Source organism: Dermacentor andersoni, chromosome 3 (assembly GCF_023375885.2).
Source record: "Dermacentor andersoni chromosome 3, qqDerAnde1_hic_scaffold, whole genome shotgun sequence".
Lineage (NCBI taxonomy): Eukaryota > Metazoa > Arthropoda > Arachnida > Ixodida > Ixodidae > Dermacentor > Dermacentor andersoni.
Genome location: NC_092816.1, coordinates 36,150,116 through 36,167,965, shown reverse-complemented (window position 1 = coordinate 36,167,965; position 17,850 = coordinate 36,150,116). Strand labels below are relative to the sequence as shown.

Genomic DNA, 17,850 nt, shown 5'->3' with positions numbered 1-17,850 from the left:
GCGTTTCCTGTGGTTCCTTTGTCGAATAAGCGAACAAGCACGGAATTGAAAAGGGAGCTTGGTCTCAAAGTACGACATACATGGGCGGAAATGTGGTCGTTTGTTGGCCTGGTACGATGAAAGAACAAAAGACAAGAAATAGCTGTAATCAGTGTCAACAATAGAAAACGATTAGTTACCAAAGCAGCCAACTTTAGCCAAAGCTTAGAAAGCATGAGGCAAATGCTTATGCTGCTATAGCCCTATATTCGGTTGCAGTATATGTAAATAAATAAATAAATAAATAAATAAATAAATAAATAAACATTTTTTGTATTCCTGATAGAACAAAAGGAAGAACAGTTGTCTGGGTCATGAGTGCGCCAGGCAATTCTGAAAAGGCTAAGTTGCACTCACATGGTCTGAATGTTACGTCGCTTAAGAGAGCAGATATGAGCCGCACACGCTGTTAAAGTGCAGGCTCGTTCGCTATTAAGTTTCGTCTATAGAAAACATTTGGCGTAGTGTCGTGCCTAGTGTCACGTTTGGGCGAAGAAATTCTATTTTTCGTCGAAAACAGATTAATAGTGCGTACGCTACTGATTAAAAATAAGAATAAATACTGCTAGGTGCGAAACATCGTTCCGTAAGGTGGATGGAATATAGGCAGCAATCTTGACCTCTGTCGCACCATCTCTCGACAGTACTTCAGAAAAATGGCATTTTTTATTATCCGTCATCATTGGTGCCAACATGCAGTTCCGATGTATCCCAGAACGCTCAGATGTGTTAATCGATACAAAGCGCCGCCAAGAGATTCCTGCATGGCTAGACCAAAAAATAAAGAACAACTCTGGGGTTTTACTTGCCGAAATCACGATCTGATTAGGAGGCACACGTGCACACGTGCATGCATCGCTGCATATACACGTGCATGCATCGTAAGCATGCACGAGCACTGAATATAATTTCCCATCGGAGAAAAGAAGAAGTTACAAACCGAGGATCACAAACGTCAAGAACGTGCGCACGGGTATATGCAAAGCTTAGAGAATGTGCGTCACGGTTAACGGGAGCGAAGTGTCCTCCGATGTCGCCCGAGTAGGGGACCCGTGCCTCTGCACCATTTTTTTTTGTACTTTCCGTTAACGTGCGAGCTATTTGAAGCTTTACGCCTGCTAAACAGCACCTCTGCGAGTTTCACGCTTATCGGCACAGGGTACAAACTCGCCGCGGCATGCTCGGGCGATGTGCTTGACAGGGCGCTGTCGCCGGTAAACGAGGTTCCTGGAATGCGTGTCCAAGGAGGGGCCCATTCAGACGCGCGAAAAAAAAACGTGCAGCGTTCCGGAAGCTACAAGCCGTGCTTAGAGCCGTTGCATCGGAACCGCTCATTGATGTATATAACTGCAGTGCCAGAATTTTGACAGAGGTCACAATCGTGTTGAAACGTGCATTTCTCGTCTATCTGAATATGTGATTAACACAGCCGTGCGCGAAAGGACAGCCGTTACACTCACGCATACCGAGTTCAGTTTGAATCATGCATATCAGAACAGGCTTATACCGAAGTACGTGCCGAAAAGTAAAGTGTGCAAACAAGTAACGAAATGGGAATTCTGATTATCTGTGTAGTAATTGTTCCTGCGTCTACGAGATTTCTGCAAACTCTATACAATGATTACCATTCATGACTTACACTTAGCAAAAAGAAGCGTTGTTGAGTGGCTTCGTAAGTTCCACTGATGTAATGGCGCCTAACTTTCAACCGATCTTGATATTGGTTTCTGTACTTCAGATATCACTGCGAAGCGTACTTGTCACTTGCGCTTCTCGGACGCACTTCCCTTGTGATTGTTCCCTTTGTGTAATTTGCAAATTAAAGCTTGTATTCGGCACTGCCTCATGAAAACGTACCACTAAGGACATTCACGATTGGTAAGCCCAACTTGATACTTAATTGTAGCGACACATATCAGTGCTGCCTACGTGTCAGCCCTTGATTTCACGAACACACGTCGTTTACAGGGAGGAATTCAGCAGCATCCCGATCGGATAGCGCATGCTCTACAGCCTCCGCTGCGCTGCACGCATTTACTGAGACGTCGTCGCATGGAAGAAAGGTGGTCCTGCGTCCGCTTTCTTTTCCGCCCCACTGATTCAGCGTTAATTACACTCATCGATCGGGACGACCTCGCTCATTAATCCGCGACGCGGTGGGACCGCACGAGGAAGTCGTGCGCCTGCGCAAGCGATACAGCTCGGGCAGGAAGCGCCAGCGTGAATCTGGCCCGGGCGGACTGTTATATAGGGCTGCGCTTGACGTCCGCCAAAGTTTTCTAATAGGTTCTCGAAGTTCGTGTCAATGTGCAAGGTGCGTGGCACGAAGTGCGCTGGAATGCAGACTCCGTGCAATAGTTGGCTCACATTCTTCGCCTCTCTCAACGGGGCCGCAGCAACAGCACGCATTCACAGCGAGTAGGCCTAACTTTGAACGTGCAGGTTTCCCGGTATGCCCATCGTCACTGCCAATGCACGTAATGGCAAAGTGGCGGACGGGCTGCCAGCCCCATACTCGGACACCGAACGCGCCCAACCGTGTGCTGCACCCTTTTTGAATTTACTTTACGGCCCCTGTGAATTCGGAGGAACGCTTCCAGCTTTATATATTGCTTGAACTTTTCCTTTTTTTCGCTAGCACAGGACGGAAAAAGGGAAGTGGGATTGACCCCAAGCCACCTATGGCTTTCTTCGGAATTCGTACAGACAGTTCTCGTCAAGTGTGAACCATAGATACATTATTCATTTGCTTTAGGCTACACCACGTCTGTGGCACTACTGCAGCAGCAGATCTTGCATCGGTCATTCTCCCCTGATCGCGCTTTCAAAAGAAAGCGAGTAGCTTGCCAAATTTCTCCTTTCTTGTCCCGTGTTCCGCCTCTATACCAACAAATGGTGACTGCTGCCTGTCATTCAGGGTTGGCTGAAGACATGTAGCATAGACAAGACATATAGCAAGACATGTAGCAAGACATATATATGTATATATATATATATATATATATATATATATATATATATATATATATATATATATATATATATATATATACATTTTACAGCAAAGCTGTCTATGGCTAGGATCCCGGGATTCTTTCGCGTCCGTCACATCGACAGAAAACCTAGTGAGCCGATCCCGGTGGCAGTGTTGGGCCAGGAGCAATGACTCATACCTCCCCCTCCCCGTAAGGCAGGGGCATGAAGCGAACATGAAGCACACCTTGCGTTTCGATGCGAAACGCACAAATAAAAAAAAGATCACCGACGATTACGATACTTCCTGATGCGAAATTTGAGCGGAGCTGTGTACGTGTTCTAATTTCGCGATATATTGGCTGGCGCGGACAATCTGTCTCGTACGGCACGTTGCTAGCAGAGCGAAATGTGGCGCTACTGCCTCACTAAATCTGGAGATCGCGAAAAGCGGCATGCGGCTCACGCCTGGGCGCGATTCACAGCAGCCGCCGCACACGGACCTCCGCTCATGCAGCGCTTTGTTTCCACACAGACGACGCGCGCTACTTTGCGCCATCTCGTATAGCCATCATTCACTCGGTTACGAGGGGCTACGCCGGCGTTCGCCATTGGAACGCGCGCCTAAGAGCTGCCCTCTAAAAAAAAAAAGCCGTCAAATCACGTGATTGATGATGAAGCGCTTGCACTCCCTCGTTGATCAACGCAGGTTGCCTCAACTCTCTCGCCGGTAGTCATTGTCCGAAACTTTAACGTAGACATCTCAAAACCGACATCTCAACAAAGCAGTAGTTCACCCACTTCGTGTAAATGTTTGGCCTCAGTTACTTCAACGATCCGATTCTACCAACTTTACCGTACACGAGTCATGCGTTGATTTAACTTTTACAAAAAAATGATTTCTCAAATAAAATCGGAAAAAATCTGTTTGTAACATAGTGACCACAAAGTAGGTATAGCAGTAACTTCAAAGTAACAAATAAAATAAAGGTTTGTAAACTTCATTGAACCGTATGTGTCATATATCAACTTGAAGAGCAATGTGCGTAATGGGCGCACATCACGGGATCAGTGTTGGACAGGTTGCCCTACATTAGGCGCAACATACCTACAGCTTCGTTGACCACCACGTTCACAGGAGTGAAATGGTGGTGATGTTTTGTTTTGTTTTGGTATGTTGTCTATAGGCAATACTCGTCAATGAAGGGTCAAGCATGAGATCCCCTCTACATACCCTCTATTATTGCCGTGACATTCACCTTTTTGGGCGGTTTCGTGGAGGCGTCACCGAAGACAGCGCTTGTAGAAGAATGCATACAGTACAGGTATGCAGGGGTAGCGTCACTTTGACACTAAGGCTCAGGTGAAGGCTCAATGGCTGTATGGCGCTCCGTTGCTGAGCACGAGGTCGCGGGTTAGAATACCCGGCTCAGAGTGAGGTCACGGGGGCGATCCCGGCCGCGGCGCACGCATTTTGATGAGGGAGAAATGCAAAAATGTTCGTGTACGTAGATTTAGGCGTACGTCAAAGAACCACAGATGCTAAAAATTGGTACAGTGTCCCCCACATACGACGTGCTCCATAATAAGATCGTAGTATTTTAACTACGTCGTATTTTAATTAACTTAAGAATTGATCTTGAGTTCCCCGCCACGGCCTCTGTCATAGTCCGTGTGACGCTTTGGGGCGTTAAAATTCGTAATTTATTTCGATATTTTATGCAGACTGCCTTTTCGAAAAATTCCTCCTTCTGCCGGGTGCCATATGGAGTGCTAGCGTCTTCTATAAAAAAGAAGAGTAGTTTCGAAACCGAAAGAAAGAAACAGAAAATGACTAGACTTTGAGCAATTAGCTCGGTCTGTTCTCGAAGTAAAACGAGAAATTCACCAAACCACTCATCACCACTCACGATTATACGCGTCAACTAATGGACATTTTTGCCACTGAAGCGTGCAGAGAAGAGATTAACAGAAAAAACTTGGGAGTGCCGGTGAGAGGAGTGAGCTGTTGAGTTTTGTAACTTGGTTCCGTTGATGAAGACAAATTGAGAGCGTTCGGCCAACTGCCAAACCCGATTACGGTCGCATGAGCACATCAGCTGGTGCAAGTGTGTCGCAAATGTGCTAATTGTGGACGTAGTTGAAAGTATACGCGTACGAGAAACGAATGGTGCATTGGGATTGAAACTAGGCTGACCACAACCTTTCTTTTTTCTTTTTTCCTTTACACCCTGACCTGAAAAAAACGCACGCAGTAAAGAGATTCCAAACTATAATTACGTTATACTGCTCTGACGCCTGAGCCATGATGTCGCTACATTGGGGCATTGCGACATAAGCCCCCTACCTAAAGTTGTAAAAAAAGAAAAAAAAAACAAAGAGAAAACATGCTTTCATTATTTATTTTAAAGCTGCAATTTGACATAGTCTCGTTGCAAAAGGAAAATTATCCAGGTTTACAGTAAAGAAAGTCGCTGCTGATGACTTCGCGAGGCGCAATTTTGGAGTGCTGCAGCTACGATCAACTTTCACCATTTATTGCGTCGATAAAATTGAGGGCTGTTTTTGTGGCAGTGACTGAGCAGGACTGTTGACACCACGGCCGGTAAAAGTAAACCAAACGTGTCTGGTACGCTGTGTGCGCGACGTATACACGACATAAACGTATACTTCCCTGAGCAACACCATACGGACCTGGAATTCCGCGATAAAGACGGTTTTCTCCTCCGCATAAGGCTTGGAATTGAACAGCGCTGATAAGCTTCCAGTTCACTCGTCAATTTCAGTTTCCGCGTCTGAATTACGAATAAACTCAGTCTTTTACGGCTAGCCTCTGGTTCGTATACTTTCGTTCATGGGTATGCGTGTACTATATTGGTAATCAGCTAGCTGAAAAAAAAAGAAAATTAGCTTGCATGAAAGACAGCTTATCTTTAGTTACCAGCCTAATGTGGTGACTACTTGTTAAAAAAAAAATTGCGATCACTCGAAGTTTCAGCATGAAGCAGCTCTACCGTCGCGAGAGTAGGCGTCCTTTCTCGCGATGCACCTCCATTGGTATTTTCCTGATACAAGCGACTCGGTCAAACTCTATACCTTTCCAAATCCCCACGGGCTTTTCTTCGCGCTAAGCTCCTTTGACGGCTATGGGTGCGCTGATCCCCGAGGAAGTGCTTTGTCCGCGATGGCCGATTCTTTTTCTTGGCACACCCGGACTTTCGCAGCGAGAGCGGCGTCGCTCGTCTTGGTGTTAAAGCAGAGAAAACGAAACTATATACCCGCAGGGTTTACTATGCACAGCTCCAGATCTTGGTTCCTGGTATTTCGGACGGTAAGACGGTCCACAGATAATGCTGTCCTCTTCACCTCTCAGCTCTAGCTTCGTTTTATCGGAGCTTAAGCGGAGCAAAGGCAGGCATGCGCTACAAAATAGGGGCACACCCGCAGTTCTGCGTGCCTGTCCTTATTTTGTGTGTGCGCCCGCGTAGTGTTTTCTAGCTCTTTGTTGTTTCTGCCGTTGCTATGTTTTTTTTTCTAACTGTGTGAAGCAGTAATGTCCCACGCAACGGGGTTTTAGCGTAATACTCTAGCGTAATAACTTTGTGTAGAGGCTAAAGTACAGCGCTCTTTATAAATCGTTCTCACAGGCAGGCTAAAATAGATACAGAAATTATGCTTATGAATTTCGCAACGAACATTCATGGTTATTGTTATCATTATCGCGCCGTATTCTTCTTTGTGGTTGTTGTGCCGTTAAGTGCTTTGCAATGTAAATCACATAGTCTGCCACTTTTATTTAATACACGGCTTTAAATAAGATATTGTTTCTCTGTTTAAGCCATCGTAACAGCTACGTAGTTTACTCCAAGGGCATGAAAGAGTCTCATCGCATGGAATTAAGATAGCGGTCTCCGTTCCTTTGCCCGTTCCAACATCGACGGCGGTTACAAGGTCTGTCAAAACTGGCCTATCTTCACCAGCGCCATCATGTTTACGCGCAATGACTTAATGTTTCAACGTTTCTTGTTTTTGTTCCGCGAATGCAAGGGAGCATTCGGGCGGTGCCAGATGTTATCGGTCACTGAATAAAGACTTCTAGAGGACACTTGCATTTCATTCCAACTAATACCCCTGTCACATGGCACGTGTAATATCATTTGCAGCGAATGATATAACGTCTTAAAGTCATTATTGTTGCTCATACGCGGGCATAGTGAATGACAATCACGGCTAATGGCATTCGACCATTGAATTAGTTCCCTGAACTCATGCAAGCGCGACTTATGTAATCTCTACGACAGGGGCTTGGCAAAAAATTACGAAATCGATAATTTAAAACGAAATGTAATCAGAGTAAAGGTTGTCATAGTTGCTGTTATGAACTTTTTAAACCTCTTTATGACGTAGAATACGATAGTTGAAGTGGTTTGTGCAGCTATATTCTTGTTCCCAGTTGCCGAATCGACGCTAGCGCCTCTTGTCGGCCATGTTTACAAACGCTCGTCCGCGTTTTCTTTTTCAATTCTGCATATTGTTTTCAAAGTGGTGCCACGCTAAAGCCTAGCCGCCAAACCACGAAAGCCAGCTCTGCAGCTTCGTCAGCGGAGAATGAGAAGCGAAAAGTGCACTGGACCGACGGTGAGGCGCGCGCTGCAGAAAGTGTGGGAAGATCACCTCACCCATTTGCGCAGGGCGAAGCGCAACCCGAAATTTCACATGTCGATTGCCGACTACTACCTGCGTGCTGATAAACATCGCCATCATTTGCGAATGACATTCACTATACCCGCGTAGACAGGGAGCGCGAGACCGCAGAGACATTCGCTATGGATCTCATTTACTGTGAATGACATTACACGTGCCGTGCGACAGAGGTATTAATTTCAGCTCACGGCTATATTTCAGTTTCAAAAACACAAGAAAAGGTGCTTGTTGATTGCACCTCACTTTCATGACTCGCGACCATGTTACTGCTCACAAACAGTCATGCGCTGTTTTTCTTCTCTGTGGCCCTTGTAACTTTCCCTATGCGCATTGGCCATAAGAATGGAATGGCAAATCTATACATGGTGTAAGGAATTTAGAAAAATGTAGAAATGGATTCATGGCTCGGGTAAAAAAAAAGAAAAATTTCACCGACGATCACTGTACCCCCTAATGCGAAGTCTGAGTGCAGTTCTATGGGTGTTTTCATTTAGTGATGCATTGACTGGTGCGGACAATCTGTCTCGTGCGGCACGTTGAAAACGGAGCGCAGTGTGGCGCGGCTGCCTCGCTAATCGAGGGATCGCGAGAAGCAGCGCGTGGGTGACGCGTGGGCGCGACTCACAGCAGCCGTCGCAGACAGACTTCCGCTCATGCAGCGCTTTGTTTGCATACATACGACGCGCGCTACTGTGGCGCCATCTCGTAACCATCGTCGCCGCATTGCACATCTTGCGCGGCACTACACTCTTCTTCTCATGCTTTCGCCCTAGCTTCCTCCTCCGCTTTCTTCCTCATGCTTCCGCGGCACCGCCCTCCTCTGCTTTCGCCCTCCCGCTCTGTTCGCACTCGCCGCTTTTTTCATCCCGCGCTGCGCTTCGCGTTCGCTCTTTCATTCGCTGCTCTCGTTCGCTCTGTTACGCTGGGAACGACGACTCTCTACGCAGGAACGGTTGCCTAGAAGCGGCGCTTTAAAGTAGTTTCTTATCGCCGGTTCACATTGACATAGAGTACTGAACCAGTGCTCCTATGGAGGCGTGGTTAATCTAACCGGACATCTTTTTTCTACCTCAGAGCACTTTCATTTCGTTATTTTGTATGGTTCAGAAATCGATTGAGGACGCCATTACTGTCTTAAATGGAGTTTTCCTGTTTGCCATCAACAAAAAACGTAGAAAATAAAACCTAACTAGCGCGCCGATGTAAGCTTCACTTTTAGAAACGCTCGTGAAAATTATTCTCTTCTTTACTCTCTCTGTTGTTTCAGAGTGTCCCAACTACCACTATTTCAACTCACCGCCAGCACTTAGTTTTTGTTAGTTAGATTTTATTGTTTGCTTTGATTTTTTTGTCGCTATTATAGAGCAGAGAAGGCACGCTATGATAGCGCTATGTTCGCTAGCCCCTCGGGTATTTCAACTTCTGTAACTAAAAAAACTGAGAGTAACTAACGAAAAAAACTGAGGCGGAATACAATGGAAAGAACCACCAAGGGAGTCATTCTAGAGCTTGGAGCATAAACACACATCGCCGAGCTCAGTAGCCCCCCCCCCCCCCTCCCCTCCCTTCCTGTTTTTCGTTCTATGCTTGTTTCACAAGTCTTCAATGTTTTCATCTCTGGGGCTTCTTCGCGCCGCGCAGTAATAGTTTAGTCCAGCCTCATGGGGGCGCTCAGGAGCGCTTGGATGCAGCAGAATCACCGGGTACAGGCTCCAAGCCCGGGACGAAGGGAGGCCACGGTCTACTTACGCCCAATTTGCAGCGTTCATCGACGTGCCCTTGCCCAAGACTGGCGAGAAGCCAAGTACACGCACTCGTTCGTCACGTTTCATCGGCTTCAGCAAACTACACGCACCCTCTGCCTTGGAAAAACTGTAGGCGTTGGCGTGACGCCCCTTGAAATGAAAATATAAGAGAAACTACTTCGGAACGCCTGTGGAGTACGCTTTATCTTCGCGGAATGTGTCTATGCTAGTCGTAAGTGAACCTGTATTTGTACCATGTTCTTTTTTTTTTTTTGCTCCAGGTGCATTCATCTCGGATGCTTCCGCTTCTAATGCGACGCTCTAGTAGTCAGCTACAATGTCGATTCGGCACGACGGTCGTAGGTCTGCCTGACAAACTTGTTTAATTTGAAAGCACTGTATTCATTTGTGTCTAAGCTGTGACTTTTCTTTTAGTCGTCTTACTTCAGCACAAGCATTATTAAAGGAATTCGTTGGCACTCACTCAAACACATCATCCAGACAAAGAATCACACCTCGCTCATGCGATGTTTTGGTGCGTGACGAAGAAACAGATTGCGCTACTCGTATAACTGATGCTAGCCGCTACTGTAGTCATCGTAAGCCCAGATAACGCCACCAAGAGTGCTTCTGTGCCATGTGAACTCCAGCATTGTGGACAGAGGAGGAAGTTGGTTGGCATTCGTTGCTTACGGCGAAAAAGAGACGTCTGCAAACGCGACAGAAGCACACAGTGCGCGCGTTAACAACTGACATATTATTAAGTAAAACAGAGCGTAACTGCAAAAGGCCAACCCGCAATAGCATACACTCAACAGAAGAAATGTTCCAGTAAATATATTTCACCCTCAAGAAGAGAAATAAAAGGGATTGAGCTGAAATTACCGGAGTTACAGTTATGCAAGTCTTCTTTATCTCGTGCTCTCTGACCTTATGTCTTGTTGTATGCCCCTCAAAGGAAAGTTTGAAGCCCAGCCACGTGACCTGAGATGAGTAGACAGATGCAAGCAGCTTGAACCTTGAAAATTGCCACTGCTTGTCGCAACGTTTCATTGCAAAAAGGAAATAGATAAATAAAGGGTCTCGCGTACGAGACGTAGTCAACGTGTTTTACAGTCACAAGGGTGTAAAAGGTGACGACGTCAATCGACAAGGTTTCGTTTGAGGCGTGACAAAAAAAGAGACATCAATAAGAGCTCCCGGAAACGCCATCAAAAACGCAGAATTCATGTACCGCAGAAGCAAAGATAAACCGGAATGACTCAAAGGGAATGTTTGCATTAATGTTGCGACTGAAGCCGCTTAAGCGGTTATCGTAACGCTGGGACATCGCAGTCGAGAGCGAAAATCTCCTGACCGTCATATTCACTGAACGTTCCCATTTCGAGGGCCACGCCGCGCACTAGCGCTTAATGGTCGACGAGAGTGGTGCACTTCAGGCTTTGCGTGTCCACGCTGACGAGCTTTGACTTTCCTTTTTCGGACGCATGCTGATACAGACGTTTCCGTTCACAGCTCAGAACCACTCAAACGCCCAATAAGTGCGTGCGAATATAGAAACTCAAATCGCAGAGTAGACTTTCGCTTGCTTCGCAGTTTGGGCATGTTAATTTTTGCTTATTTGGTTTTCTTCTTTTCTTTATATATTCTCCGCGGCAAATCCAAATTGCTTGCTTCGGGCGGGGAAATGGCGATGCTCACCAGGCTTTTTCTTTTTCTTTCCTGCAATTCATTTCTCTAGATGCTTCTATACGTTTTCATAAGTCATACTCATGCACTCTTCATTTTAGCTTTTCGTTTAACTGTTCAACATTACGGCACACACACTTGTTGAAGGGACAATAAATAAATACACCAAATCAATCTAGACGGGTAAAATGTTCTGTCAGAATTTTAGTTTCGTCAATTAGGCGACAAAGAGTTGATTGCTTGTAGAGGAACAAAATGACACATTTACACTTTATTTTTTTTTAAGTTCTGCTTGCGTTGCTGGTACATCAGTGTGACATCACATATTTCGATGCCTTCTCGCATATTTTAACAATTGTGGTGCAATAAAATTCTGTAAGCTTGTTAAATTCAGTCTTTGCCTCTTTTACTATGCAATTTGTATTTACGGAAAAATATAATCAGGCGTGAAATCCATGACGTCGCCGTGTATCGGGGCGGCAACTTCGTGCGTGCGTGTCTAGGTGTTTGCGCGCTTGTGCGTTTGTGCGTGTGTGTGTGCACGTATGCACGTGTTCATGTGCGTGCGTGTGCCTAATCTTCGGTCCCATATTCGCTCTTATCGCAAAATAACATGTAACTACATACGCTAGCATAACCCACCTTAAATAATAATAAAAAACATTCGGTACGTCCTATCAGGGTCGTTACAAGGGTTTTCGCCTTCTTGCATGTGATGCCAACGGACAGTGTGAAATGTATAATGAATCATGGTCATACAGACGCCGTCAGACTAAGAAAAAAAAAAACAAGGAAAAAAATAAACAAGAGCGATGAGTGTTGCGCATCGATGCATTTGGGGGAGAGAATATTGGCAATTGGAGTTGAAGGCGATACGAAAACCGATCTCCGCTATTTGCCTTCGGTTGAAAGCAACTCGGTGACAAATGTGCACTGAAAAAATACCAATCGATGTAGCCAGTTAGAAACGGCAAAAATATACTATAAACTACATGAATTGCCAAAGTGCGCTAAGTATGAGTCGCACACGTGGCGTTGATGAGTAAACAAGCGACGGGCTGGACGCGTCTGCAAAGCGACACATTTGCTGACCTCGTTCGGTCTGCTCTGGTCGCGACGTAATGGCGCGGACGAAAAAGCTGCATCGCGGGCAATGAACGTCGACGCTGTCTCCGAAAGGAAAAAAAAAAGCAAACGGAAGTGGGTCCGCGACTAACAACAACAACAAAGTGCGTATATATCGGAGAAGAAGAAAGCAGAAGGAAGTTTCAGGGACAAGCAGGAGGAATAACGCAAGAAAGAAACAGGGGAACGGGGCCATTTCAGGAAATGAGAAAGGTCACCGAGAAGTGCTTGGCTTGGCTTCACGGGGCTGTAGCCTCGGGGGAACCGGAGAAAGAAGATCGTGACGGTAGAACAGACGGCGCCGTGGGGCGACGCACTTGAGCTGAAGCCAAAGCCACTGAGGGTCGACACAAAGCTCCGCTTTTCTCCCTGCACTTGAAATAGAGAAACAAATGTCTTCTAGAACACCCTCCTTCGCTCCGTAAGGCCGACGAAAACGTAAACAGAAGACCACTAGCCGTCTCGCTGGCAGATGTGCAAGTCCGTATTTTTCGTTAAAGAGGGAACTCTACTCCAGACGAAAAGAAAACAAAACCCTCGGTAAACACGAAGGTGTGAAAGACAACTAGAACAACGAAAAAGGATAAAGTAAATGAGACGTGGCTATTGAAGGCGTGGAAGCCCCCGTGTACGGAATTAGGTCATAAATCGCCAGACGAGGTGAAAAGTAGGGGTGATATGTTCTGACGCCACGGTAAGAAGCAAGAAGCACAGCAAGAAGCCCTTACGGCAGCACTCCCTGAATCACCATAGGGTTCACTTTTTCTTCACGTCAGAGTGAGTGCTTCTTGAGATCTGTGAATGCTATTACAAGTAGGTTTCGCCAGACAAATAAACGCAATTTCACCAAAGCGAAAGATAATGCCGATTACGAAAGGTAATTGGCCGTAATCTAGGGCAATTCAATGGAAAGCTACGCTGTTTGTACGAGGTTTCCCCACGTGGAAGAAATATGTATACGGTAAGCTGTTAGCAACGTAATTGCGGTGTTTATTTTTTTAGAATGGATGTTAGAACAGGTAGTGGAGTCTTCTGAGGACGAGATCGCTGATTGGTCACGGCAACTTATTTTTGTAACCCTCTGCAAGGGCCCATGATATATTGCAACAAATAATTGCATCTGAGATTCCGCTGCCATCTATGAGCTCGCCATCTTTGTAATGTACACTTTGCAAACGAGCGCGTTAATGTCAGATTGTGCTGACCTATTCTGTTTCATGTCTAGGAGTTTGATGGTGCTTTTGCGTGACGTTATAATGGGCAGCTGCGGATTAGCGTTGACCATATATAGAGATCCTGAGCGCACAGAAAAGTCACGAAAGCTTGGACGTCTTTTTTTTTGTGTGTGTGTCTTTGTCTTTGCATTCCTATGCCGTCAGACTGCGGCCTTCGTGGCTTTGGATTGAATGCGCTACCATATGCTCAGCTGTCGGCAGCTTTAACGCATGACACATGGCAATGTTACAATAACAAGACAATAAATCAATGTTTTGAATGTCAAGACGTCAGTATAGAAAATGATATTCACCTTATTGCAATTATATTTTCCGTTTGATGTCGATGGCTTATAAAGGTAAAAAATACTAGGCTGAGAGAGTTGGGAAAATTTTTTACAAGTTCACTGGCGTCGTACTGCGCCACACGTGGCGTTATAGCAACGTAACAATTCAGTTATTAGCCGGGTATTTTATAAGTGGCACTAACAGTTGTACGTTGGTGTCCCTCCCTTAAGGTCGCAATAACGCCGTAACGTATGCCGGTTAGTGGCTATTCCGAGTTAACTTGTTGAAGCACTGCGTAATACCGTGATAAAGTTTCGAAATGCACGAACGGCTGTTGATCTGAGGCTGTAGTGTTCCGTTGAGGCAAGGAAAGGAACTTGTCCTAAGAGAAGTAGTACAATCTAATAAGGAAACTCTCGTCTCAAAAGCACATAAAAGCAAGGCGCAGGGGGACCTCGCTTGCGAAAACAAACTCGCTGGCTTCTCTTCTTGCATTCCCAGCGGACATGCACCCTTCGACGGGAAACTGCTTCGTTGCCATGGAATCCCCCCTCTCTCCATTCCCCATCGGCGTCTCGGCACACACGTTTGGTTCGGCGTCAAAACATACGGTGATGAGGGAGACTGCGGCAAACAGGCTACAAAGCTGGGGCAGATAAATTCACATACAGAAAAGAAGCCCTCACGCGATGTTTTGGTAGCGGCAAACGTGATCAACGTGCCCGCGAAAACTGTTTCGGGAGAATGGTTTTTCGCGTGGGGGATGAAGCCGGAAGCACGGGCTTTGTGCACGATGCGTTGCGGCGGGCTTCCCTCGCTCGCTAGGATGTACCCTAAACGCCCCTTTCTTAAAGGGACAGACATCCGCTCAGAATATGAATCGAGATGACTCCGCTGATGGAAAGGTTGCCTATAGTGCTGGCTAAAACGAGCCCTGTTTTCTTTTCATTAAACGTTTATACGTTCCTTACACTTTTAATGGAGAATATATATATATATATATATATATATATATATATATATATATATATATATATATATCTTCATTAGAAGTTGCTAATATTGACCTTTTCGTGCCCCATGCCGCAAAACCATGAAGATGCATAATTGAGCAATCACGTGACCTCCTGCTAATTTACGCGGTTTCTGGTCCTTTTGTTAGAATTGCGATGCAGTACACTTTTTTCTATTATAAGCTTCTTTATCTAACTTACAATGCGCAGATAAGCCTTCGTTTGTAGTGAGTACAAAAGCGGCGCTCCTTTCGCTTTCGTTCTCGGCGAGTTGGCTTGGCTCGTCTATCGACATTATAACGACGCCGGGGACCAGCCGCGCCATGACGTAGGCGTTTACTTCGGGAAATACGTTGTACAAATATAGGAAAGGTCTCTACAACAACGGAAAGTTACTGTACCAGCTTTCTTTTAGCGTATTTACAAAAGTGGTTGAAAAGGTCAAAATGTAAGTGGTTAACCACAGCTACACTCCCTCCTGCTGTGAAAGCAGAACGTCGGGCGGCTTTTCCGATTAGCGAGGCGGGCTATCGGCATCGCTCTCACTTCTCAGCGTTGCTGGATGAGGGTCTCTTTCTATATATTTTTTAGAGGCTGCTCAGATCGAAAAATTCTGCTTACAAAATATCCGCGCGCTTTTGGAAGTAACCGCTGCAGGTGCAAACACTACCGAGTGCGAGGCTTGCGTTGTGCCATGAAAGACTGGGCCCCCGAAAATCGGCTGTCAGTTTCTTTAAGAAAGCGTGCGCGAAGACGGCGTCGAGAATTCGCTTGCAGCAGCATTCGAAATTTCAACGAGTGACGCTGTCCGGTAGGCTTTACATGCCAGTATTGTGGGTGCGTGCACGAAAATTCATTGAGCGCTGGCGAACCATAAACTCGTGATATTTAATTTTATTCGAATGAAAGTAAAGGAAAGAAATGTGTTCGCCTTGCCTCTCGCAAAAAATATATAGTAATATAGAAAACAAACCGAATAATATAATACAGGTAGCAAAAAAAGGTAAGAAACACGCAAGGGAAATAGAAACGTGAGATCCCGATGTGAATAAAGATGTTTCTTTTCTGACGTTAGTGATATTTCAGGCAAACCTCTAATACCGATTGTTGGATTAGGCATAACTGTAGAAATACCTGTGGGCGAAAGAAATAAACAGAGCAGTAACCATGCGCTTGCCTCTTTTCCTTTTTTTTTTCTTTTCCATAAAAGTAAGCAGGAACAATGCGTTAGTTTTGATTTGCCTGCATAGGATGAGCGTTTATTTCTTACTCTCGCAATTACAACCCGTCATATACCCCTTGTGTCTTGTTCGTAGGTGGTTGCCAGCCTTTTCGAACATTAATCCGTTGTTTGCCCGGCAGTAAAAATTTGCATTTTTAAGTTCGCGGCTCGTGTTCGTACTCTCCCGCGCGCGTGCTTTCCTAGCTTTTCCCCAATAAGTAGCATTAATTTTGCTGGCACTGAAATTTGTTTATCGTGTATGGCCTCTCTCTCGCTACTTTTGTATTTTCTTCTCATCCTTACGCTAGCCGCTTGGTAGTAGTGGGTCGGAACCCTGACGCGTGGTTTCGTTCTGATCTTTCTAGCCTCCTACTCGCCCCTGTGCAGGGTAGTAAACCAAGTTTTCGGTTGGGGTAGGCCTGCCTGCGGTGTCTTTCTTTTTTGTTGTTTTATTGTTCACATGAAAGTAAGAGAAAGGTATTTATGCACCTCTAATGGTGACAGCTTCTCCTTTTCACGTAATAGCAATATGAACAAGAAAAAAAAACATATTGCAAAATGAAGACTAGCGTCACAGGTTCCGAGAGTTTAGGGAGGAGTTAGGTAAGACGGTAACTGAAGTCCACATATAGTTCCAGACACACCGGAACATGCAGAGGCAAAAGGTGGGCACACGTTGCACCACCCACTACATACCGAGTCCCGACGGATTTTCCGTATAATGAGCCCCGCACGCACAAATAAGGTCACGAAGGCGGTCTTTGATGAGCAGGAGCACAGATGAAGAAAATATACAGACGGCATAATACACAACCGCAGACACAGCAGTCAGAACCAGGCTTCATATCACACACGGCGCGCTCTCTATCTCTCTCTGTTTTTGTTCTCTCTCTCTCACTTCCTCTTGCTTATTGCGAACAGGGTAAAGTATATAGCTCTTCCCAGCAACCCCAATCTAACGAAAAGCTTGTCGTCTGTTTCTCTCTGTGTGCAGGCGAGGTCCCCGAGTGGCTGAGCGGCAAGCTCTTCCGGCTGGGTCCCGGCAAGTGGGAGTTGGGCGGGGGCTTCTGCCTTCGCCATTGGTTCGACGGTGCCGCCATTTTGTCCTCGTTCGAGATACACAAGGGAAAGGTGAGCGCCACGGGTCGACGCATGCCCGCAGATTCACGCCGTTCACGAAACTGGACTCGTCCCCGAAGAGCTGTAACTTCTCCGTAAACTTTACCGTTTACGGATTACCGATTCTCCGGAGCCGTGGACGGCAGTAACAAAGCTGGTAACGGCACCTAGTGGCGCTTTGTGCATCTACAATGCGTTTGCAAAATTGCGGTTGGGCGGGAAAGCTTTCGTCGAATGAAAATTGTTAAAAGACTGCTTGTTAACGGTTATATCGCTATCAACGCTTTACACCAGCATTTAAGCGGGATGTTGTAGGTCGCTACAGTATTAGCGTTGTGTGCTTTCTGATTAAACTCTCCGTCACCAGAAGTCGCTGCTAGCATTGCCCCTGCCGTACACCTTCTTGGTAATCCGGTATACTGCAACCTCTAATACATTTACGGAGAAGCTACGACTAAGTTTGCCTCGAAGTCAGCGTAGCATTTTTAAGTCTTTTTTGAGCAGAAAGTGGTAACTTGACTCACATCCGCAGCTGCATGTGGCCTGTGTTCTTGGGATTGATTCAATGACCTCTGAAATCAAGCAATACCTACCGGTCGCAGCGTCAAGATGTACACGAGGTTTCGTTTAGTGGGGAGGCACACGGTATAGTGTTGCATCTGCAATTTGCCTAACCTTGGAGGTGTAAGGTTATGTAGTGAATATTTTATACATGCGCA

At 45.9% G+C, this 17,850-nt stretch overlaps 1 protein-coding gene across 1 annotated transcript in view; it reads left to right on the top strand.

The window, feature by feature from the left end:
• LOC126517761 (carotenoid-cleaving dioxygenase, mitochondrial-like) overlaps positions 1 to 17,850 on the top strand; it is a 105,785-nt gene that overhangs the window by 69,223 nt on the left and 18,712 nt on the right. Inside the window, exon 3 of the mRNA XM_055064728.1 lies at positions 17,007 to 17,143. Coding sequence (XP_054920703.1) covers positions 17,007 to 17,143 — 137 coding nt within the window. The remainder of the gene's footprint in view (positions 1 to 17,006; positions 17,144 to 17,850) is intronic.